Source organism: Trichomycterus rosablanca, chromosome 9 (assembly GCF_030014385.1).
Source record: "Trichomycterus rosablanca isolate fTriRos1 chromosome 9, fTriRos1.hap1, whole genome shotgun sequence".
In the NCBI taxonomy this organism is placed as follows: domain Eukaryota; kingdom Metazoa; phylum Chordata; class Actinopteri; order Siluriformes; family Trichomycteridae; genus Trichomycterus; species Trichomycterus rosablanca.
The window spans coordinates 6,348,565-6,374,635 of record NC_085996.1 but is presented as its reverse complement, the minus strand read 5'-3'; the positions used below and the strand labels follow the sequence as shown (position 1 = coordinate 6,374,635).

General features: G+C 37.3%; 1 protein-coding gene across 6 annotated transcripts in view; it reads right to left on the bottom strand.

Annotated features, from left to right (window-relative positions):
• trdn (triadin) overlaps positions 1 to 26,071 on the bottom strand; it is a 51,024-nt gene that overhangs the window by 6,068 nt on the left and 18,885 nt on the right. For 3 of the 6 annotated variants that reach the window (XM_063001742.1, XM_063001745.1, XM_063001748.1), the window contains 21 exons: positions 18,605 to 18,631; positions 16,934 to 16,960; positions 14,217 to 15,341; positions 12,973 to 13,245; positions 12,787 to 12,855; positions 11,654 to 11,734; positions 6,811 to 6,855; positions 6,706 to 6,744; positions 5,576 to 5,614; positions 5,444 to 5,497; positions 4,742 to 4,789; positions 3,745 to 3,795; positions 3,603 to 3,650; positions 3,472 to 3,519; positions 3,298 to 3,360; positions 3,153 to 3,206; positions 3,003 to 3,032; positions 2,232 to 2,273; positions 2,091 to 2,120; positions 1,584 to 1,625; positions 1,331 to 1,360 (listed from right to left, as the gene is read on the bottom strand). In XM_063001742.1, the coding sequence (XP_062857812.1) occupies positions 1,331 to 1,360; positions 1,584 to 1,625; positions 2,091 to 2,120; positions 2,232 to 2,273; positions 3,003 to 3,032; positions 3,153 to 3,206; positions 3,298 to 3,360; positions 3,472 to 3,519; positions 3,603 to 3,650; positions 3,745 to 3,795; positions 4,742 to 4,789; positions 5,444 to 5,497; positions 5,576 to 5,614; positions 6,706 to 6,744; positions 6,811 to 6,855; positions 11,654 to 11,734; positions 12,787 to 12,855; positions 12,973 to 13,245; positions 14,217 to 15,341; positions 16,934 to 16,960; positions 18,605 to 18,631 (2,265 nt within the window). The remainder of the gene's footprint in view (positions 1 to 1,330; positions 1,361 to 1,583; positions 1,626 to 2,090; positions 2,121 to 2,231; positions 2,274 to 3,002; positions 3,033 to 3,152; positions 3,207 to 3,297; positions 3,361 to 3,471; positions 3,520 to 3,602; positions 3,651 to 3,744; positions 3,796 to 4,741; positions 4,790 to 5,443; positions 5,498 to 5,575; positions 5,615 to 6,705; positions 6,745 to 6,810; positions 6,856 to 11,653; positions 11,735 to 12,786; positions 12,856 to 12,972; positions 13,246 to 14,216; positions 15,342 to 16,933; positions 16,961 to 18,604; positions 18,632 to 26,071) is intronic. The other 3 variants (XM_063001744.1, XM_063001746.1, XM_063001747.1) reach the window with 3 other exon arrangements.

Here is a 26,071-nt window from a genome sequence, read left to right as displayed (position 1 = left end):
TCACAGCCGAAGCAGGCGAAAGAAAAGAAATGCATCATAAAATCTACTATATGCCTGAAATACATTTTTAAATAAATGTTCACACAATGAAATAACTTACTTTAATCAGAACTGCAAGATGTAAATATATTTCAAATGTTTGCACTTGTATTATTATTATTTATTCTACTGTAAGCTCTACCTGAACTTAAATATTCTCTTATGCATAATGATTTATTTACCTGGAACACAGAAACCTCTAACAGCATCAGCAGGATCTGTTCCTTGTTTATAATTAATAAATAATCGTTTGCCTCTAAACCACCTCCCGGTACAACTTGTCAAATTAAAATGACTGATAATTTTCTTCTGTTACACAGAAGCTTCCAAAACAAATGTGTGTTTTTATAATGAGAACACACACATCCCTCTGGGGACTGGGAGAGTCTAGACTGGGCAGGTTTTAAACGATATACAGATTTTTAAGGCTTTTTAACCCTGGTTTAAAGATTAATATAAATTAAATTAAACTTTTGGTACAAAATTATGGAGATTTGCTGCTTATCCTGCAACATCCTAGACATCTTAATGTTCTTTATTTTCCTTCTCAGCAGTTCATTTGGTTCCTCGCTGAAATTAGTGTCACACACAAAGCACCACAGCTCAGATATTTACATATTATACATTTAAAATAGTGTTTTACAAACCAAACTACAGAAAAAAAACTAGAGGTGACAAGCTACAGGTGAAAACTGAAAGGCTAAGTAAGCAAAGTGGAGAGCCAAAAGTGACAAAATGACAGAAATTAAAGTATGGAAAGCCAATAGAAACAGAACCTGGGTAGATGTGAGCCACTTTGGTGGCTCAGTAAAATGACTGAATACAGTTTAACACAATTGAGGGTTAATGGCATATATATAGTATATACTTGCTTTGAATATGAACGAGAAATTTGGGGCATTAGGACAGAAATGTGCAAGTATATAAGCAGCGACAATAAAAATTCATTTATGTCATAATAATATCAGCAGTGTTTGATTGACTTAAATTAATGTAAACACAGATATTAATCTGACGTTTAATTTGCACAACAGCTGCAGCTATTTTTTATAAAACATGTTTATTATACACTTCAAGATGTTGACAGCTTGGACAGATATATATTTTAGCTAAAAGGTGTACAAAATATAAATTGAAAATATAATTGATTATAATATCTGTTCTCAATTTATGTATGAATATATAATATATAAGTAATGGTAGTTTTGTTTATTTTAAATATAAATGCAATAAGTCATTTTGTTTCAATAAAAGTGTTTGAAACTGAAAAGTGAATTCAGTTTGGACTCACCTTTCTCCACAAGTTTAATTTTCCTCCTAGCTGTTAGTAAAGAAAACAAAAAACAATAAAGTCAGCCATCAGAACGACTATACATTTCATTTTCATGTTTTAGCTAATCATAATCATTTCTGATGGCACAGAACCCTGGACCCCAGAGTTAGAGGGTTAGCACTATTTACAGCTACGTCGTCCGAATTTAGTTCAAGATTTATAAATGATAAAACTAATGAACTATGTGAGAAGATACTGTTTATAAACTCACCAAGTCTTGCAGGTTTGGTGGGTTTGGTCAGTCTTGGTACTTCTGCAGATAATGTGGATAGAATCACAATTATACACCCACACACATACTGCTGTCACTTTGGATTTGTTTCTTTAGGTCAGCAAACACAGTGATGTTAGAAAGTAATTCATTTTAAACCACTTTATGCTGGTCAGGGTCACATGGCAGGTCCAGTTACACCAGAAAACACTGGGAGCAGGGCAAGGGCAAATTACTGGGTAGGGTGCCATGTAATATGTAATAATAATTTAGTTAGTGGAAGTACTGTAGTTGTACAGTAAGCTCTTACTTTATCCAAGGTGAGTCAAAATTATTTTACAGTCATCAGTGTGAGGTTACAACAGGTGTTTAAAGTCAGGGGATGAGTTTCCCTAAACAGTTTGGGGATGGGTTATACAATGTAGACACATTTCTGGTGTTTCTGAGCTACCACAGCCCTCAACACTGGACTACAGGATGTGATATAGAAACTCAGGGGAGACTCACCTTTCTCCACAGCTTTTATTCTTCTCCTAACTGTAAACAGCAACACACATGTAAACAAGATCAGAATTCAGATGAAGTACATAAATAAAAAGACAAAAGTGTATTTACAGCATACAGAGATTACAGTCTTTATAATCTTACCAAGTCCTGCAGTTTTGGTGGGTTTGGTCAGTTTGGCTGTTTCTGCAGGAGATGCCGGTATAATTAACATCGACACGGACATTTCACATGGCAAACCAAATGCAGAACAACAAAAAAAAAAACCCACTCACATCTTGTTTTTAGCATTCATAACAAATATAGTGGTGTGAAAATGATGGTGAAATATACAAATTCAGTAGCTAAGGAGGCCAGGCCGTATCTTCAATAAGTTTGTTATATTAAAAATAAAAATTTACAAAACGTTTTAATTTAAATTGTCTTTTGAGGGCAAGTACTTCTTCCCAGCATTGTATACAAGTGTTCTGACACTGCAGATCTGCATGGGTGTCATTTCAAGCATAAAGGTAACTTTAACATCATGAATCGATTCAATCAAATTTATACAATAAACACATAATTTATTTTCCTCCATGTCATTTTCATCAACAGATAGCAACCGTGGCAAGTCTGGCTTTACTGGAAACACTGGGTGCAAGGCAGGATCACCCTGGACAAGGGGGCAGATATTCATCACCAAGCCTCCTCCCCTTTCCCCTCAAGACATAGCCTCCAAGATTGGGGTTTGGTCATAGTAATAATAATGGTTTTAATCTTTTGTCTGGTGGACTGTATCAGGCTGAATCAGTGGCCAAAAGCTCATCTTGCGAGCCGAAAAGAGACAGAAATACGTAGGAAGTTTGAGCAACACCTTTATGTGGGTCATAGATGATCTACACTATTTAAACTGTAAGGAATTCACTTGTAACTCACCTTTCTCCACAGGTTTAATCGTCCTCCTCGCTGTATGAAGGAGCAAACATTTAAAGTCAACCATCAAAGTGTAATTCAGTCTATTTAAATGAATAAAAAGACAACGTCATGTATGAAGAAACTCGAGGAGTACGTTGTTCTTAAACTTACCAAGTCCTGCACTTTTGGTGGGTTTAATCAGCTTTGGTGCTTCTGCTGGAGATGCTGATAAAATCAGAATTAGACAAAGGTCTAACGTTATAGTATAATTAAATGTATATTCTAAATTAGATATGAAACCAGACACTGTACTAACCTCGTCTGTGTGGGATCAGGCTCAGCTTCTTTTTGGGATCCTCTCGACCTGAACCAGTCGAGACTGGTGTCAGAAATACAACAGAAGAAAAGCTTTAGAATATGAAACTAATATGGTTATACTGGATTATAGGTAAAGTGAAAAGTTTACACACACAGTCCATTTAGTACTTACCCCTCTTTCTGCGAGATGATTTAGGTTTCTGCTCCTTTGCAGGAGGCTCTGAAATGAAAAGTCATTGTTTCTTTAGTTATTTACACTGATAAAACACATTACATTACAGTATTGACATGCACTATGAGTACCTTTCTTTTCTGTGGTTTCTTTTGGCTTCTCTTTTTCTACATCTGGCTCTTTAAATATAAAACAATATAACGTAAGAATTAATCAAATAAAAATGTTGATTCTTATATAAGTAACGTTGTGTTTTGGGGGAAAAGTACCTACCTGCTTTTTGAATGGTGACCGCATGAGTTGCTATTGCAGCAAACTGAGACTCTGGTTAAAAAGATAAACACAAATATAATTATTACAGTCGATTGAAATAGATGTTATGCTAATACAGAAATAAAGTCATGAATATTTTTTTATTAGAGATTAACAATCAATGCAACAATTAACAACAAATACTGACAAAATAAAGTCAAAATTAAGCCATGCAATTTCTGGAAATATGTGTTCCTGTAGACTGTATGGCTAAAATCATGAGTAATATTATGCATTAACAACCTCCACTCTTCAGAGAAGGTTTGGAATTTGTCTGTAAATGTGTGCTCAGTCAGTAAGGTTAATCAGGGTCTGATGCACGGCACGTGCAGGAAAAGATGAAGCACGACAGACTGAGAAATGTCCAAGTAATGCCCATTCAACATGGACCATCCATCACAAAAACTTCAAGTGTGCCCTCAGACTGCTGGTGCATTAGGATTAGTGCAGAATCCATTAGCTGTGCACGTAAACAAACACACAGAAGGAAAATGCTAAAAGGCATTAGCAGAACGGAAAAAAAGAAGCAAAAAAAGTATTTTAGTAGCAGATTTAGTAATTAGTTTTAATCCAACTAATTATTCTGGCACTGGAGCAAAGATAATTGTGCACTTTAATCATTTCCTTTGTCTAAAAATATACCCAGAATGATGTTCCACATCATTAATCAGCAATGCTAGCCGGCAGTTATAATAAGGAGCATTGTGAGAAACATTAAATAAGCTAAAACCCCAAAATAATGTGTAATATTCTCACATTCGATAAAACAACTTAAATGAATGATGAAATAGAAATAAAACGGGTTGCAATGATAGAAAATGTAATAAAGCGCATTCAGAAGCATTAGCATTAATTAAATCCTCAAGCTTTTAAACCACAACCACGTGCATTAACACGGTCAAATCTGACAATCAGCGATCCGTTATAATTACACTCAGATTAACATGGATTACAATACCTCGCACAGGCGTCGGGGGCAAGGGACTATCGGTGACTATGTGATGCACTGCAAGGCAAATGGTGACTGTGATTATGTGTATTAATTCAATTAAAAGCAAGAACTCATACAAACATGTGATCAAATGAAGAACAAAAGAGTCTTAGCCTGATTTTAGGCTACCATGACCCACCACTTAGTGATTCAGCAACCGGTTCAGCATAAATCCTACAAGTCCCTCATCTGTACTGACTGAATGGTGAACGTTTCTTACTAAATATTTCCTCAACTGTTTTAAAGATAGTGGTGGAGAACGCTGTTTTACATCCTGGTCCGAATGTCCCAAATATCCAGTTAAATTAGGATCTGGTGACTGTTATGGCCAGAATCCATGATATATAGAAAAACCTTCACCTGGAGCAAATGAATGCTCCTGTGCTCCCTCGGTGCTCCCTTTGTCAGCCAAAAATGCAGTGCAGAGGACAACAACTCTTACACAAACATTCTGGCATGTACCATTACTCTTAAATGTAAAAATATTGTACATTTGGCTTCAGATTTAATTTTGTCAGTGCGCATGGTCGTCTCACCACTGAACCACACAACCTTCATTACTTTATATTAGACTGACATTTTAGTCAATTTACTGTTTTCCTTTAATTTGTCACCCATCAGTACTTTATGATGACGTCTGTGTCTGTGTAGTTTGGAATCTGTACTCACCATACCAGCCGGGCGGAGCTGGGCAGTACACCGGAGTCGGGCGACATGCAGGAACTGTCAAAGACCACAGAGGAGTTTTAATTAGCATGAAAACATGGTGCACCCAGATAAGTACCCACAAAGCTCACTTACGGTCATGAACTGGTGCCACAACATCAGCAACATCTGGAACTGAAGATAATTAACATTAAGGAGATTTTAAACCAGCCATAACACATGTACATATTTCATAGATCCCTCTGTTTCTGTATGATGTTCTCTATAAGGACAAAAGTATTGGGACAGCTCTAATTTCTGAATTAAATGTCCAATTTGACTTTAATATGATGACGTGACATCATTTGTCAGCAGAAATGGTACAAAGTCCACGTTTAAAGCAGCACTGACCATCATGCTGTTAAAAAACAGCAAACATCAAAATATTATTATTAAGCTTAAATTAATCTGTCACCCCACTCATGCATGTTATGTGTTTTTGATCTGGATTTCTGTCAGTGGATCAGTATTAATATTACTGGACTGCATAGAACACATAAAACGCCACATCTGCATTATGGTGGCCCTCAAAGGGCCGATTGTATTGAATCCTGCTGTGATTGCAGTCGCCTTTTAAATCGTTGTTTTTCTTGGAGGATAAATTCTGTGTTTGATGTCAAAATGCCAAATTGATACTGTATATTTATAATGTATATCTACATTTATATTGTTCTCCTTTACCACAGACACGGCCTCATAACACAAGAGACGTACCGGCTTCTCTTCTTGAAGCACAAACTTGTTTTCACTTTCACATCTTTCATTAAATTTCCTCCGTCTGCTTCAATTTTCTCTTCTGGTACATTTTGGGGTCATTTGTAAATATTTCTCAACATCACTTGTTGGAAAAACCGACTCAGTTAAACGCTGATGTGAAAACACTGCCATCTAGTGGCGGGATGCGGTCACTTTGCGGGTCACAAAATCGACATGCATTGTGGGATTGTGGGAGATTTATGTTTATGTACGATTTTACTGTGTATTTTAAGACAATCATACGTCTTTAAAGCTCTCATGGGCCACACAAAATGTCGTGGTGGGCCAGATTTGCCCCACGGGCCTTGAGTTTGACACATGTGGCATGGAACCTGACGTCATTATTTATAATTTTGTTTACTTTTTTTTCCCCATAATTAACGTTTTTTTGTATTTGTGGTGCAAGATTACTAATTAAAAAAATTAATAGAACACCTACATGGAAGTTAAATAAAATGTGTAGGGTTTACCTTTCTCTTTGGGCAGCTTAGCCTCCACCATTTGTTCTACTAATAAAAAAAAAAGAATCAGAATCAAATAAATAAATCAGGGTTTTTATTAAGAAGACATCATACCTTGCTTCTGTTTTGGCTCTGGCTCCTCTTTCTTTATTTCTTCTACTAAAAAAGAGAAATATTTTAAAAGTGGCGACAGTCTTTTTCATACTGATCTTACATGCGCATTGATCTGACATGTGTAGAATAATTTTTGTAAGGTTATGATTATATCTGCAGTGTTTTTATTTTATTATTTTATGTATTTATTTTTTATATTTTCATATTACACCAACAATTAAATAAGGTACTTTTAGTCAACTATAAAAAGTAAAAACTGGAAAAAATATCCTTCTCTGCTCAGGTGAGTTTTAAAAGTAATTCACAAATCATTTTGTCAGTAGAACTGATTTATACATGATTTTCTTTTAACGCCAGTATTTAGTACGGTGGCCGAGAAGTGCAAAACAAATTTACATTTCAGAAAACAAAATTACAAAAAAACTAAAACAAATTTACAACAAAAGCAAAAACAAATTTACAAGTGCTCGGGTACCCAGTGTTTGTAAATTTGTTTTGGCATATGTAATTTTGTTTTCTAAAATGTATATTTGTTTTGCACTTCCCGGCCGCACATTTCTGACGGAAAAGGCAGGGACAATAATACGGTGGCCGAGAAGTGCAAAACAAATTTACATTTCAGAAAACAAAATTACAAAAAAACCAAAACAAATTTACAACAAAAGCAAAAACAAATTTACAAGTGCTCGGGTACCCAGTGTTTGTAAATTTGTTTTGGCATATGTAAAAGTGTTTCAGCACTTGTAAATTTATTTTCGGCATATGTAATTTTGTTTTCTAAAATGTATATTTGTTTTGCACTTCCCGGCCGCACATTTCTGACGGAAAAGGCAGGGACAATAAACCGGAAGTGCGTGTTGCTTACCTGCTGTCAATCAAACTGTTTCTCAGCGATAAAGTGAACGGAGTTTGTGATGGTGACGATAAACAAGGTTTTGTCTAGTTTGTGGAAATCATTTTATCCAGTTGACCCGCTATTGTTTTTCTTGTGGAAAGTTTTGTGCAGATGTTTAGACGTGGCGTGTGCATCTCTATTTACCGTCCGCTCTTCTAAACATCTAAGGAATTCCCACAAGAACAACAAAAGCGAAATAATGAAAATAATTAACACAAAATGGACAAAACATTGTTTATTAGGGACGGAACATTTGATACCGAGGCTTTAAAACTTGTTTCACTTTTGTAACACTGGACTCAGTGTATCGGAGCTTATATTAAAGCAGCATGTGCGGGACTGATGAAGCTTTGTGCTGTGTTTTATCTCATTCACTATATAAGAGACAATCAAACCAGGGTTACCCACCGTCCTGTAACATACACAATCCTGCTTTATCTGGAGACTAAACGCCGCGTTCAGTATTGAACTGATACAGGACGCTTTGTTCCGTATTTTTATCAGTGGGAGACGGTGGGAATTATATTATACGGAGCCCCTTAGGGGTCACTAAGGAAAAAAATATATATGAAGACAAAATCCGTACCCTCGGTTTAGTAATCCGTACCCTCAGTTTAGTAAACCGTACGCACGGATTAGTAAACCGTACCCTCAGTTTAGTAAACCGTACGCACGGATTAGTAAACCGTACCCTCAGTTTAGTAAACCGTACCCTCGGTTTAGTAATCCGTACCCTCGGTTTAGTAAACCGTACGCACGGATTTGTAAACTGTACTCTTAGTTTAAAGTCCGTCCGCGGTCACGCTAACTGCGCTACAAGTTTTACTGTGCGCCTAAAACCTGTTTTACGGTAATACAGTTGCGAAGCATTGAAGAGGATAAAGCATCTTTTTGCAGCTTAATATATTAGATATAATAAACACACACACACACACACACACACACATATATATATATATATATGTGTGTGTGTGTGTGTGTGTGTGTGTGTGTGTTTGTTATATCTAATATATAGTATGTTAAGCTGCAAAAATATGCTTTATCCTCTTCAATGCTTCGCAACTATATATATATATATATATATATATATATAGGCAACAAAAGCACATAACATGGTAAAATTATGCAAATGTATAATTTTAAAATTCCATTAAAACAAGTGGAATTCTTACAGACCAATTTGAAAGGTCTAAAATAAGCAAATCAAATTATTATCAAAGTACTCCACTTTTTTCTTTAAGAGCATTAACTCTTTTATTAATGGAATACATTTCATACATCTTTACTGTAGTAATCTGGGGTGATGGGATAGCAAACTTATTAAAAAGTCAAATCAATAACAATAAATAAACAATAAATAAATCAATAAATAACACTAGTACTCATCTTGTGATTTTGAGACTATTTTACCCTAGGAATTTAGAATAATAGGATTGCAAACCAACGTAAAGTAAAATGCAAATCAAATTATTATCAAATCGCCCCATCAGACTCTTAAAGAATACTTCTACTTCTACTTACTGACTTTATGAGTCTCAGACATTTATACTGTACATTTCACTTTACGTTGGTTTGCAATCCTATTATTCTAAATTCCTAAGGTAAAATAGTCTCAAATCACAAGATGAGTACTCGTGTTATTTATGATTGTGGGGTGGCATTTGATAAGATTTTGATTTGACTTTTTAATAAGTTTGCTATCCCATCACCCCAGCTGTAAAAAGATGCTTTATTCTCTTCAATGCATCGCAACTGTATTACCGTAAAACGGGGTGTGGGCGCACAATAAAACTTGTAGCGCAGACAATCCGTGCGTACGGTTTACTAAACCGAGGGTACGGATTACTAAACCGAGGGTACGGTTTACTAATCCGTGCGTACGGTTTACTAAACTGAGGGTACGGTTTACTAATCCGTGCGTACGGTTTACTAAACTGAGGGTACGGTTTACTAATCCGTGCGTACGGTTTACTAATCCGTGCGTACGGTTTACTAAACTGAGGGTACGGTTTACTAAACCGAGGGTACGGATTTCGTCTTCACATATTTTTTTTCCTTAGTGACCCCTAAGGGGCTCCGTAATATTAAGTAGTATTCACTTTTATTCTTAGTAACGGTGTGTGTGTGCTGGTTATAGCAGCAGGGGGGACCTTACACAGTCATGAGAACAAAGGTTTTATTTATGGTGTTTAAAATTTATTATTTTCATTCTTTATAATAAGTCAGAACCATATTTTAGGCAAAACAACGCACTCCGCCCACTGTGCTACACATACAGCGGTGTATTAAACAGGTTATGTCACGTTACTAAGAATAAAAGTGAACACTACTTAATATAATGAATTAAGCAGCAGTTTCCTTCTGTTTCATACACCACACCGTCTCCCACTGATAAAAATACGGAACAAAGCGTCCTGTATCAGTTCAATACTGAACGCGGCGTTTAGTCTCCAGATAAAGAAGGATTGTGATGTTACAGGACGGTGGGTAACCCTGGTTTGATTGTCTCTTATATAGTGAGTGTGATAAAACACAGCACCAAAGCTTCATCAGTCCCGCACATGCTGCTTTAATATAAGCTCCGATACACTGAGTCCAGTGTTACAAAAGTGAAACAAGCTTTAAAGCCTCGGTATCAAATGTTCCGTCCCTAATAAACAATGTTTTGTCCATTTTGTGTTAATTATTTTCATTATTTCGCTTTTGTTGTTCTTGTGGGAATTCCTTAGATGTTTAGAAGAGCGGACGGTAAATAGAGATGCACACGCCACGTCTAAACATCTGCACAAAACTTTCCACAAGAAAAACAATAGCGGGTCAACTGGATAAAATGATTTCCACAAACTAGACAAAACCTTGTTTATCGTCACCATCACAAACTCCGTTCACTTTATCGCTGAGAAACAGTTTGATTGACAGCAGGTAAGCAACACGCACTTCCGGTTTATTGTCCCTGCCTTTTCCGTCAGAAATGTGCGGCCGGGAAGTGCAAAACAAATATACATTTTAGAAAACAAAATTACATATGCCGAAAATAAATTTACAAGTGCTGAAACACTTTTACATATGCCAAAACAAATTTACAAACACTGGGTACCCGAGCACTTGTAAATTTGTTTTTGCTTTTGTTGTAAATTTGTTTTAGTTTTTTTGTAATTTTGTTTTCTGAAATGTAAATTTGTTTTGCACTTCTCGTCTTCCACCGTAATTTAGAGCTTGTAGTCGTGAGGTTTTAGAATCCTGGAGTTGGATGGCACCAACACTACCTGCTTTACCATCATGCTGCCATTGCAGTTATTCAATAGAATAGATAGAATGCCTTTATTTGTCATATATACATATACAGATGTACAGTACAACGAAATTCTTCAGATCAGAGCGCAGGGTACAGAGCCCCTGGAGCAGAGAGGGTTAAGGGCCTTGCTCAAGGGCCCAACAGTAGCTTCATGGCAGAGTTGGGATTCGAACTCTCAACCTTTTTAGTTTAGAGCCCAAAGCCCTACCCACTAGGCTACCACTGTCCCAGTGTAAAGCGTTAGATTTGATTGATTCGTTTTTACAAAGAGAAGCTAATCCTCCAGCCTGGTGAGATGTTACTGAATTCTGAATTCTCCACTAGATGGCAGTTTTAAGCTGAGGATCATGGATCGTCTCCTCAGAAGGTGACATTTGGATTCCATCAGTGTACAAAGGCCTTCAAATACATTCATTCGTTTGTTTTTACTCTTTTATTAATCCTGGTTAAGTTTGAGTGCATCTGGTATCACAGGAATGGAATCACAGGGCACAGGGCTCTGTTTTATTATTATTATATTTTAATTATTATTATTTCTCCTGCAAATGGGTTCATTTTCTGTTCTCTCAGTAGTGGGGTTACACTCACCACCTCATGGCACAAAACACAGTGGTTAAACATTTCATTAGTTGATTTAGATTAAAATCAAATACCTTGTTCCTCTTTTGGTTCAGGTTCTTGTGTTGTAGGTAGTACCGGTTGTTGTGGCTGCATACACACACAGGTCGTAGATTCTGGATGCAAACAAAATACAATACATTGATTGATAAGCTATCTACAGTATAAATAGCAATGTTTCCTTAAATATATTGATATAAATGCTGTTATGAATTGTTTTAATTTTATTAAAAGCCAGTGTGTTATTATAATTTATAAATCAAAATGAAATGAATGAAACAAAGTTTTGTCCCAGTGAAAATGCGACAGCTTTATTACAGGTTTGTCACAACTGTGATTGAATAGCACACAGCAAAAAATGGTTGGATTATTAGAGCCAGAAGGATTGATGAGCATGAATTAGATAACAGGAGAGGAATGGGTCATTTCATTATTCCAGGGAAATTTAGTAATGTTAAATAGCAGCATGAGTCTATTTATCTTTGTGAAAGTAATTTCATTTGAGATGTTTTCAAGCTTTCAGAGATATAATGAATATAGACTGAAAAAAATCTCTATATAGATTATATAGATATATATTATATAGATATAGATTATATATACTCTATATATCCCTTCGTTGAGAAATTTGTACCCTTAAACTCAGCGTGTTCAGTTTGTTTTTAAAAATTAATTTATTTAAGTTCAAATGAACAATGAACAGTCGCTTTGTTCAGCGCTCGGCTTGAGTGGTAAAACCTCATCAAAGTGTGAATATGAGACGAAACTGCATTCATGTGGAATAACCATCAGATCCAATCTGAAAGCTGCACATATATCTGTGTTTATCTGGATTTTTCTCACTGTTACACTTTTAAACTTGTGTTACAGCTCGAGCTTCTGAGAAATTGTAAAAATCAGCTTTTTATTTCAGTGCTTTTATATTATATTTGTGTTATTTTCAGTATATAAGTGTCAAAAACAACCCCATTATTTTTAAATTTGCATAAAATATATGCAGTTCTACAGGACCATGAACTCATTAATTTGTTTCCCAAACATCCTTATGGGAAGAAATACTTTGAAACTCAAATTGACGTTGAGTTTCAAGGTACCGCTGTATACAATTCCTCTTTTCTCACTTGTTATCTTTAAACGAGTCACACTTACGTTAAAGCTGTAAACGTACCTTGTTTTTCAGCATCTTCTTCATCTTTTTTCTCTTTTTTCTTAATCAATTCGGCTGGTTGTGGCTTTTCTGAAAAATAAAATAAACAAGCTAAAACTTTTGTATTTTTTATATCTATGAAAAAATTATATCAATTTGTATTTACTGTTCAAAAGTTGATTCTTTAGGTTCTTTTAAACAGCTTACCAGTTTCTGGAGGAGCAGCTCTAACGACTGGTGCTTCGTCTCTGGTTTCCTGTTCAGGCTCCGGTTTTAAAGCTTCTTCCTCCAGCTCGTCCTCTTTGTCCTGAATTTGGTCTTTGTCTTCTTGGTCATCGATTAAAGCAGCTGCATCAACAAGTGTCTCTTCTGTGTCGATGTCTGATTTTAGGTCTTCTTTATCCTCCTCATCTTTTTCTTCAGTTACTTCAGCAGTTTTTTCATCTTCTGTGATTTCAGCCTCTTGTTTTTCATCAGCGCCTGTTAAAACAACAATTTCCTCTTCACTATCATTAATACTGGATATAAAAGCTGGAGATTTGGTTATATTGGGGCAAACACCATGTAGCAGCATAGTGTTAATCGACTTTAGTCATTGGATCATGGGAAAATGGGAAGTATATGTGAAGCAGTTAGTATTTGTAAAAGTGGAAACTAACATTCATAATAACGTCCAACAAAAGATGTTGTCACATTGTTTTTTCAGGCTGGTCTTAACCAGGTTTTGTGGGAGACCAGTCAGCTAAACACTTCTCTACACATATTACCCCATAACTGGCTTCAGATACCCTTAATGTTCTGGTTTTCAAATTAGCCAAATTGGATGGATGGTAGGATGAAGAAAGGTCCAGATACTACACATTTTAATAATGTTAGTACTTTACTGCAAAGCTGTTGTTGGCAGTTACAGCTTTGAGGCGTCTATGGTAAGAACTGGGCTGTTTTTTTTTATTCTGTAAGGTCTCTCTCAAAGACTCACAATTTTAATTCTTCATAAATATTCAATGGAATTCAAGTTTGGATATTTTAAGCTCATTTAACTTCATTTTTCTTCACTTCAAGTTATTTTAGTTTTATGTCTAACACGCAGAATTGGTTAATCTACTTAGTTCTTTATTATAGGTGCTACCTCACTTTCTATAAACTTTCTGAGCTATTTTATCACCCAACATGTTCCTTTTACCCGTTGTTCTGATTAGACTAAAGTCTAGTTCTACCTTTCTACACTCTTCTTCTGTTCACGGCCGTGACAACGTTCTCATTATTAACCTAAGAGACCCGTACGAATGTGCCTCAGCTGGCTCGGGATCTTTATTTTACTGTTAAGATCTAGAACTAGAGTTCAAAACTCAGTGATGCTATCGACTGGACAGGCGTCTATACAGACAGGGGTATGGCCAAAGTCCTGTGATTTGCTAATTGCATGTAAACTGAATCTGTGGCATCTTTACCTTCTTCAGATGGAGCAACCTCGGCACCCACTGGACTGGCATCTGTATCGATGGCTGGTTTGTCTTCAGCAGTCTCATCACCCTCTGGTTCCTCATCAGCAGTTTCGACTACATCCTGCTTATCGAGAACATCAAGAGGTGCTACAGTCACCACGTCTTCCTCTTCATCCTCATCTTCTTCAGAAACGTCTTCAGCTTCTTTTTTCTCTTCATCTAGTTTAGCAACCTCATCCTCTTCAGCATCTACCTCAACTGCTGCTGGCTTCTCCTCTTCTTCATCATCTTCATCTTCAGCTTTATCTTTTGCTTCTTCTTCTTCTTTATCTTCCTCTTCTTCTTTTTCCTTTTCTTCTTCTATGTCTTCTTCTTCAGCTTTTGCTTTTTTCACTTCTTCATCTTCAGCTTCTTCATCTTCTTCTTCCTCTTTACCTGCCTCTTTTTCTGCCTTTGGTTTTTCTTCTACTACTGGGCCTTCATCCTCCTCCTCTTCCTCCTTCATCTTCTTTTCAGCCTTTTCTTTCTTTTGCTTTTTTCCTATCTTTTCATCTACAGGTTTGTCTTTTGCTTTCTCCTCCTCTTCCTTGGCCACTGCCTCTCTTTGTTTCTTGGTCTCTTTTTCTTTCTTAGCTGCAGGCTTTTCCTTTGCTTCCTTTTCTTTCTCCTCTTTCTCTTTCTTTGTCTCTTCTGCCGCCTGCTTCTCTTTCTTCTCCTTCTTCTTTCCAGCTTCAGGCTTTTCCTTTGCTTCCTTCTTTTCTTTCTCAATATCTTCCTCTTCCTCTTTCTTTCTCTTTTTCTGTTCTTTTGGTTCTTTTTCTTTCTTTTTTGAGATGGCCAGCTCTTCCTCCTCCTCCTCTACCTTTAGTTTTTCCTTTTTCTTTGCCCCTTCCTTCATCTTCTTTGCTTCTGTTTCTTTTTTCTTTTTCATTACAGATTTAGCTTTTGCCTCCTCCTCCTCCTCCTCGTCATCATCATCCTCCTCATCTTCATCCTCTACCTCCTCATAAAAATCTTCCTCTGCTTCTTCTTCCTTTTTAGCGTGATCCTCCTCGTCATCGTCTTCTTCCTCATCAAGTTGCGGCTCCTCTTCCTCTCTCTGAATGATCTCCTTGGCCTTTAGTTTTGAAACTGAGAAAAACAAACACTAGTTAATTAGAGTCTAAATGTCTACAGTGATGATGTTATGAAAATAACCATGACACACACGTCAGAGCCAGCAGGAATCATCCACTGGGACGTTTAACCCTCGGTTGTTTTGTTTACTCAGTTTGTAAGTTACCTAAGTAGTATAAAGTACTAAAATTAAAGCGGCTATTGTAAGTATTTTTAATCTTTAAGAATTTTTATAATCTTTGTTTAAACCACATTTACCAAAGGAGGCAGTAATTCTACATATTTTCTATAATATTGATATATTTATATTTATACTTACATGTATATATTGGTTATAAACTATACTACAGCTTCTATTATTGATATAGTGATATTTTATTACCCATATTAGATATCTTTTATATTTTGTTATATTTTAATATTTTTTATACTTATATGTTTGTATATCTTGTTTATACTACTGCTGCTATTAATATTAGTGCTACACCCTATCTATGTTAATTTTTTTCTCCCAATTTAGTGTAGTCAATTCGTCTTTCGCTGCTGGAGGTTCCCCAATATTTGCCCTCCCTGCAGGCACTGCCAATTATGACCACTGGTTGGCGCCCAGCCGACCGGTGGCAATGCCGTGTTTTGAACAGAGGAATGGTGCCTATATTTTTTATTTCTATATTTACACTTATATATTTGTATATCTTGTTTATACTACTGCTGCTATTAATATTGTTAATGCATTATACATTTGTGTCTGTCTGTCTGTCTGTCTGTCTGTCTGTCTGTCTGTCTGTCTGTCTGTCTTCTGTAAGGCTTATCATATATTGTTCTGGATTTCTATTATTTTCATTATTCCATGTATATGAGGACCAGTATGAAACAGACTATATGACTATATGCTGATTTACAGTAATGAAAACCCCTCATAGCACATTCTCATTATGAAATAGTGAATTCTAATCTAAAATGTAAATGATGTTCTGCTGGCATGACATTAAAGTTCACGCTGGCAGAGGCGGGAGTGTATGAAATGTTTTATGATGTTCCCTCGAGGTTAAATGTGATTAAGAACACAAATGAACGGATGGTTTCATTAAATAAAAATACCTACACAGTACAAAAGGGTGGATTATTTTATATTCACAGACGTTCCCGTTTTCATTGTGTCTGATAAATTAGCGGAAACTGAAGGTTTTTTTTTAAAGATGTTCGTCTTCGCAGCTGGATCACAAGCACAATGATTTTAATGATCGTCTTATAAAGCCGTTAATGGATAATAGAATGACATGCTCATTGCTTTAATGCTAATTACGTTCTTACTGAAATGCTAATAAGGTTCGTGCATTTTACTGTCATAAGAAAAAAACGTTTTTCTGTAAAGCCTCGTTTTATAAAAAAGCCAACAGGCCATTCAGACGCTGCCTGTTCACTGGTTACGCATAATAAAAGCTTTTGTTATGAAAGCAGGCGTGATTTAGTCGGTACACACTTGAGTAAAATGTCATGAGTTTATTAATACACACACACACACACACACACACACACACACACACACACACACGCTTAACATGGTTTGAATAGTGAGATTGTATGTCATTGTTTTGATCACAAACCTTTTTTCCTTGCTGGTAAAAATTCTCCTGTAAGAAAGACAGAAAGAGTGAAATGAGAAATATCATCAGAGTGAACCAATTCATTTGGAAATACACCGATCAGCCATAACAATAAAACCTGTTCTGTTGGAACACTTAATTAAATGCAGTAAGTAAAAAATTGGGGGTGATCGTTTTTATTTATTATTTAGTTCACTTTCTAAAATGTACCATTTTTTTTGCCAGCAAAACAGTCTTAGTGCTTTAAATCACCACCAAAGCGCTTAACAGTGGGTACAGTTTTATTCGGGTTAAATGCTTTCTCCCTCCAAATATTAAAAAAAAAAAAAAATGTGTCCCTTTTTCTCTCCCTTTAGCGTGTCCAATTGCCCAATTGCATCATGCTTCCTCTCTGCCTATGCTGATCCCTGCTCTGACTGAGGAGATCGAAGCTAGCCCACGCCCCCTCCGACACTTGGGCAGCATGCCGTATGCATCTTATTACCCACACTTGACGAGTGTTGTTCCACCTAGCGTTGTGTACGGAGAGACACACCCTAAGAGCACTCTTTCTTCATCTCTGTGTAGGCGCTGCTAATCAGCCAGCAGAGGTCGTAATTGCACCAGTCTGACAGAGAGAGACCCCATCCGGTTTAATCCCGCTCATATGAACAACAGGCCAATCGTTGTTCATGTAGCCGCTCAGCCTCAGCCGGCAAGGCAGAGCTGAGATTCGATACGATGTATTCGAGATCCCAGCTCTGGTTGCAGCGTGTGCCACCTGAGGCCCCCTCCAAATATTTTGTCATTTTGAATAAATTATAAATAATCTTTGTTTAATCTGACCAACTACGTTTCCAACTACGTTTCCTTTAGGAGGCCAATTTTTGTCAGTGTAATCAGCGACAAATTTTAGCAAAGCTTCAAGATGTGATATTGAAACAAGAGCTCATAGCAAACCAGTTTCTAAATATTTTACATAAACTGGTAAATGACCTCGGACTTCAATTTTTTTTTCATTGATTCCATATCACTGGGTAAATGAGTGCAATTTGTGGAGGCTAATTACCCTCGTCCATAGGCATGAGCTCCCAGATGCATGACTAACATTTTCCTATCCTACAGCCAGCACTGGACTGGACTGAAATGTCTTCGCAAATCTTTTGGCCAGCATGGCTGACCTGTGGGGGAACTCCCTACATATTTATCCATAGGCCCTTGCTGTAGGCCCATATCAGCTGTCCTTCCTGTAGCTTTTACTTTTTATTGAATGGATAAAGGTTAATAGAGGATTCAAGAATCTGCTCCCAGTTTCAGCCACCGATGGTTTATAGAGTAATCAACACTCAGAATCACAACCTCTGGACAACAGTGCAAGGGTTTTCTGTGACAGAAGATGGATTGGCTACTTTAAATTGCCCCTAGGTGTGAACCAGTGAGAGTGCCCTGTCCAGGCTCATATTTCTGCATTGTTCGCAGCTTTTAAATAACTAGCTACCCTCAACAGGATGAAGTGGTGACTGAGGGTGAACAATTAAGTCTCAACATGTTTACAGGTTGTTCTGATAATGATTCCACTACTTAACAACACATAGAAACGATCAGCATCAGGACCGGTTTCAGTTTGGGCCGCTCCTTTAAGTGTGTGGTGACTGTAAGATGATGCATTTTACCAAGCTCTTGACCACCAACCTTTTTTCTTCACTGCTGGCCATTCTCCTGCAGAAACATGAGGGACGTGATGTTAGAACTGAGCATTACTGATGAAAGGAGCAGTAAATAATGACTGTGGATCAGAGAGGCAAACAACTCGTCTCTAATGAACGGTAAATTATTCCTGCCGCCTCCAATCTTTGAACAGCGGGAGAGCGTAAACACACACACACACACACACACACACACACACACACACACACACAGTCAACATTATAATCCATTAAATGAAATTCAATGACTTGCATTATGATGCATTTCGGCAAGAAAAACCTGTGAAATCTTTATAATGATCTGGATTTCATTGTTCTGGATCTTTATCCATGTATTAATCAGTCCTTCATTTATTTTACTACTGTAGGCTGGTGAGGATCACGGTGGGTCGGGAGCAGGACGATAAGAGGTCTTATTAACTGGAACTTTAGGGTTTTGGAGAATTTAAGAAGCCCTGAGGTGTGGTTAACTTATTCCAGCCTTGACCATAAATAATAAATAAATCTGTTCAATGAAAAGCACAAGTCTCTGTGTTATTAATGTAGCCTGACTATGTCTATCTGTTACTATGAATATACCACACTTTATAAGTATTTAATGCAGAAATCCAGGTAATTCCAAAGGGTTCACAAAGTAGTTTTACTGCCACTGTATTTGATTTGACAAACAAAACATCACTCAATACCAGTGTGTTTAATGTGTGGTTATATATTAGTATTATCGTTATATCGAGGTTTAAGATGATGAGTCTGAGATCTGTTTAATTAATAAAGTGCAGCATTTACTGTTGGTTCACTATGGTACTTCTGCTGGACGGCATGTATTGTTATTGTTGTTGTAGTAGTAAATAACTTGGCTTTGCTTTGAGAGGAGATTTGTCTTGTGCTCTCAGTGGTTATTGTATTGTGTTCATGTGTTAGAAATGCAGATATTTAATAAACAAACAAAATTGCAAATAAATTGGGACAGTAGTAAATATAGAAATAAATGTGCAATTTTTGACCTGTGTTTTACTGAAATTTGATTGCTGCAACATCTGTTAAGGGATGTTGGACCCAAGAGCAGAGCTCCTCGTTTGTTTGTTTGTTTGTTTATTAGGAATTTAACGTCATGTTTTACACTTTGGTTACATTCATGACAGGAACGGTAGTTACTCATTACACAAGATTCATCAGTTCACACAAGGTTATATCGAACACAGTAATGGACCATTTTGTATCTCCAATTCACCTCACTTGCACGGCTTTGGACTGTGGGAGGAAACCGGAGCACCCGGAGGAAACCAACACAGACACGGGGAGAACATGCAAACTCCACACAGAAAGGACCCAGACCGCTCCACCTGGGGATCGAACCCAGGGCCTTCTTGCTGTGAGGCGACAGTGCTACCCACAGGTGAACTGATATAACAGAGAAAACAAGGTATGAGGTGTGGAGATGAATAGACTGTGTTTGTGTGCCTTCACTGTTGTGCTGAGTGCTTGAGGCTGGATTCGAACCAGCAACTCACTGAGCCACGGAACAGTGCTGTACCACTGCTTTACCACTGCTATACAGGGGACGTGGACAAACTGGTGACACTCCAAAAAGCACTCCAAAAGGTGGCAGTAAAAAAGGTGGGAACGGCAAACAAAGGAGACGCTGATAATGGCGTACTCAAGCAAAGGGAGACAATAATAATCAGATAAAGTCTAACACAAAAACTAACATCAGCCTTTAACTAAAATGTTCACTCAGAAATGAATAAACTTAAAGACAATGAGCTGAACCCTTTAAGTCCCTCTCACTGTTTTTACCCAGAGTCTCTTTGAGTTCAGACCTCAGTTAAGCTATCTGCTGGGGTTTGTAACCTTTGATATATAGTTTTTCTTTTCTTTCTTTTTTTCCCTCTTTGTTTCAGCTTGTGTTCTTGTCTCTCTTTTCTTTGACTTGTTTGTTTTTTTTTTTTTCTTATTTCTTTTCTTCCTTTTCGCTACATACCATACCGTCTGCCCCTCTACAGAGGTGCAGCACTGAGCCATGGTTTGCGTGAGTTTTATGCAGAGCCCTGCAGGTGTATCTGATCAGCAGTAATCAGTGCTGGGGCTTCTGCGGGTGACCGGCGGTGTGGACCGACCCCCTACAACATCATCCCAAATAAGTTGGATCAGGGGCGTGTTTACAGCTGTGTTACCTTACTGTACCTTACCCTATTACATTTACATTTTCAGCATTTAGCAGACGCTTTTATCCAAAGTGACTTACATTATACAGTCTAAGCAATTGAGGGTTAAGGGCCTTGCTCAAGGGCCCAACATTGGCAACCTGGCAGATGTGAGGCTTGAACCAGCGACCTTCTGATTACTAGTCCAGTACCTTAACCGCTAAGCTACAAATGTCCATTATTATTTTGCATTTTCAGTATTTAACGGATGCTTTTCTCCAAAGTGACTTACAGTACTGTGACAGTATACACAGCAAGAAATTCAAGGTTCAGGGCCTTGCTCAAGGGCCCAACAGTGGTAACCTGGCAGATGTGAGGTTTGAACCAGCGACCTTCTGATTACTAGTCCTGTACCTTAACCGCTGAGCTACCACTGCCCCATACTTATACTGCCCCTGTCATAACTTTATGGAATGTGTTGCAGAAACGAGGTGAGCTCATAATATTTACAAACGAGGTGGAGTTGATAAGGTAAAAGAATAAATATAACTGCTTTGGTCATGTGTTTTATATTTTCTGTGTGAGGTTGTGCGTTTGCTTTAATATTTTACCACCCTGATCCCACAGAGTCACATTCATGTCTCTCATGTTCGGCTCCTGTTTATTCAGGTTTATTCAGCTCTCTTTGTCTATAAAGACCAAAACATTGTTGCTTAATGTTTAAAGTAAATGGCCTCTATGTTACCTCAGTTTTACAATGTATTGAAACAGGAACCTACGTATGGCCAATAAGAACATCTTCAGCTGGTAAATCTAAATAAGTAATTATTAATTGAAATAGTTTAGGGGGCAGCAAATATTTGTGGGTTTGCTGACTATGTTCTGAAAATGTGTTTGATGTAAAATATTCTACGAATAAATGTACATTAATTAAAGTCAAATGTATTTAATATTTTCTGTGTGAGTGTGGGATAATTGACCATAAAGCCAATGGAGTTACATTCACAATCTATTAGTGTTGCTCATGTTCCCACAGCTTCTGATCCATGACCTGCTTTTTTAGATTACATGTGACCATTATCCAATAATTTTCCTGTTAGCACAGGGTGGGTTTTCTCTCTAGCCTTGGCAGGGAACCAGTGTACTTTTTCAATAAGTGTGGTCAAAGTAGAACTATGTTTATAGACATCAGTAAGGAGGATCAGTAATTTTCTGGCAGTTTTATGGTAGTTTGTACATTATATTTAAACATATGGACACGTTTCTAAGTTTCTAAGTTTCTAAGTTAAGTTTTTCTTCCTGACAAGGCACTTGTCAAGGCCACTCTTTGATAGATGTGTGCACTCAAACTAGTCCTTTTTATATGTGTATTAAAAGCCACAAGCTGTAGTCAATCATAATCGCTAGGGAGGAATTTACAGGACATGGCTCTGAGATCGTGGCTCACCACTTGTTCAACCAATGTTCAAAAAGGACATTTCTTAATGCATGAGCGCAAATAATTTAGGTTTTTCACCATCAACCAGACACAATACTGAGAAAATATTCAGGATATCCAGAAAAAAATCTTATACTGTATATCTAAAATAAAATATAAAAATCTTTTATTATTATTATTATTATTATTAATAAACTAAATCTAAACATGATCATATTTAGTAAACCATGGTGATCTGAGGTGAGATTTTAATACCTCCTCTCTACACCAGGATCATCACCGATCTCGCTCATACTTTATAAGCTTCATTAATAGAGATGATAAATTATTGGCCCTTGTAATCAAATAGTTCATTTTTCAAATCAAGGATTTTCATGGAGGCACAGAGAGCGCTCGAGCAGAATCAAAATCTAAATGAACAGCACCTGTTGTTCCTCCTGTGAGAGATTTATAACTCTAATCTGCTTTTGTGCCCTCTATGCAAATGTTGTATAATAATATTTAAGAAAATGCAGCAGCTGTGCTTTACCATGGAAGTATTAATGTGTTTGCATTTGAAACCAAGCTGCTTCTGGTGTGAAAATAATAATAGTGATAAGGTTCCTGAGGTCCTGGTTCAATCCTGGCTTCCGGTCGCTTTCTGTCAGGGTTTCCTCCAGGTACTCTGGTTTCCCCTTTCCTCCTATAATCTTGCAGCATTTACTGGCTGAACCAAGTTGCCACAAATTCTGATTTTTGTGTAAAAGTTGCTGTTTGTGGTTTCCCCTTTTTGTGGCTGTTCTTTTTGAACCTTTCCATTGAGGGGGAACAAAACAGTGCACCCTAAAAGTGCCGGTCCCAAACCCAGATAAATGGGTTAAGGTACTGGACTAGTAATCAGAGGGTCGCTGGTTCAAGCCACAACACTGCCAGGTCGCTGCTGTTGGGCCCTTGAGCAAGGCCCTTACGCTTCAATTGCTCAGATTGTATACTGTAACTGTAACTGTAAGTTGCTTTGTATAAAAGTGTCTCCTAAATGCCAAAAATGTGAATCATCATGGTAATCATCACTTTTTTGGACTCTGATGTGTGTTTGCGGGAATTTGTGTCCATTTAGTCAGGCAGAGATGTTGGACAAAAGGCCTGGACTGCTGATTCTAAATTCTAATTCATTTTAGATCTGGTGCGATCAGGGGTGTTAAGATCAGTGGTGGTGAGATCAGAGGTGGTGAGATCAAAGCTCTGGACAGGCCACTGAAGTTCCTTCACACCAAACAAAGCATGTATTTATTCCGGATCTCACTTTGTGCACAGGGACGGGTCGGTCAAGCTGGACCTGGAAAAGTCCTTTACCAAACTTTTTCACTGAGCTGAAAGCTTAAGATATATTTAATTTAATGTATTTCATTCACCTGTTAGTGATGGGTGCGTCAGAAACACCTGAACTTAAAAATTAGGAGGTGCATCCACATACTTTTGGTTATAAAGTGTGTGTGTTACTACATAATAATTTCTCATTCAGTTTTACTGACCATTTTATCCAAGTAAGGTCATTTATTCTCAGTACTCTCTCCATGTTTGTTCTCAATGCACTCTTGTCATTTGTTCTCAAAACCCCCATTTAATTTATTCAGATCATCATATACCGATATATTTTTTATATTTTTAATAGAATTATGTCTGTAAAACCCACACCTGTTTTCTGATTCTTTCAGCTCTGTCAGACTGGATGGTGAGTTTATGTGAACTTGCATCTTCAGGTTTATCCACAGATGTTTAATGAGGTTAATGAGATAATGAATCTACACTTGTGAGACTTGTTAGTAAATTTGCTGAGCGTGGGCATCTGGTACTGTAGTATAAAGTTAAGTGTGTTTTTCTAATAGTGAGTTATTCATGTTGTTTTCACATTTTCCACCTGACCCTACAATCAACATATTTTAATTAGACAAGAGATAATTTTTTTATAAACAAATGTTTGCTAATAATAATGATCTTTTAAAGACGTTACATTTATGTTTAATGATTAAGTGTCTCATCTGCAATTTTCAAATAGACACTTGTGATATTTAAATTGGGAATTGATTTCAGATACACATCGTGAGTTATTAAAGCTGTCTGAAATTGCTCTTGTAACGTGGCTCAGGCAGAGGGGGCACGGAGGCGCCTTGTTAGCATTAATTCGCATCTATGTATCATGATTTTCTCTTTCATAGATTAGCCAGTTTCCTCTGTCTAGTAAAACAGCTTTTCTCTGGAACCGTGATACCGGGCTTTGTCCAGTCAACTTTTTGGCTAGTGTGCAATTTTCCGGTGTCACAGGATTTTTAAGCCTCACAACAGAAGTGCCTGTTTTCTTCTGGCCCATCTGTTTTCTTCTGATGCCATCCTGCCAATATCCTTATTTTTAAAACCATAACATGTTCACACTAATAGAATATGATGTGGTTAAGAGGTTGAAGATCTTTAAATGTTATCTGTATGCTACTCATGTCATCTATATGTGATCTTTAATTTTCTGGACATGCTGTTATATAAAAATAATTCTCGTTCCTGCTTACAGGTCTGTAACGTTTGTAACTCATTTCCAGAGTAAACCAGGTAATAACTTGTGTATGAAAATATATTGTTACATGCATAAGTGAGGAAGTGACTGAGAAGGAAACAATATCAGTTGTTTGGCTCGATTTTATTTTTCATTTCGCAGAATCACAGATGTGGTAAACAGCACAGGTTTTCACACTGGCAGGTACAGAGAGCCTCATTGTCCTGTCTTACATGTCTTCTCTGATGCGTAAAGCTGGAAAAACAGTGTCCCATTCTGTATTATTAATTCCGTTACTCAGATACCCTTATAAGACAACCAGAAAGCAGTACATGTATGTCATGTTTTATTATTAATTCATATTTATTTATTATTAAGTCATTCACTGCAGTGGCTCATATGTAGTGTGTTAGTGTGTGCTGTTTGCTCATAAAAGAAAAAATGTAACAGATGGTTTTGACCAGAATCCTAATTGTTTTATATATATATAGTGGGCAGCAGCCGTATGCATTTTTTCCCCTGCACATTGACGAGTGCAATGCAGGTCAGCAGTGTGTATGGAGAGACACACCCTGACATCACACTTTCCTCCTCTCTGTGCAGATGCCATCAATCAGCCAGCAGAGGTCATAATTGCATTAGTAATGAGAGAGTCCCTGTCCGGCTTTAATATCCCACCCCTATCTGAACAACAGGCCAATCGTTGTTCACGTGGCTGCTCATCCCAGCCGGCAGGCAGAGCCGAGACTCAATACGATGTATTCGAGATCCCAGCTCTGGTGTTCCAGCGTGTGTTTAACCTCTCAATCATGAACACTGAGGATCTGCTTCTGTGCATTTTGCTAATTGTGAGAACTTGTGAGAAGAGTCAGTTGAATTATTAGTTGGTGCTCCCTTTGTTATTAACATTAGTTTTATACCTCTATAACAAGTTAAAAAAGTAACACCTCAGGCATTAACCTTATATTGCTTATAGGCTATTTAGAGAAAGTGTAAAAATATTGTCCATTTTATTTTGGCCACACTTATTCTAACTCTGTCTGTCATGCCTCTCTAATCCGGCACCAGATTTAGCCAGAGGCCGGACCGATCTGATTTCAGCGTGCCGGCTATCTGATGTTTGCTGGATGAGTGAGTTCTGCCAGGCCGGCCGCTTGGATATGATACGAGCCTCCTAATCTCAGTGTGAATGTCATTTCCCCTGAAATGTGCCGCTTCCCCCAGCAGTGCAAGAATGACCACCAATGCTACTGACGTACACTGATCAGCCAAAACATTAAAACCACCTCCTTGTTTCTACACTTACTGTCCATTTTATCAGCTCCACTTACCATATAGAAGCACTTT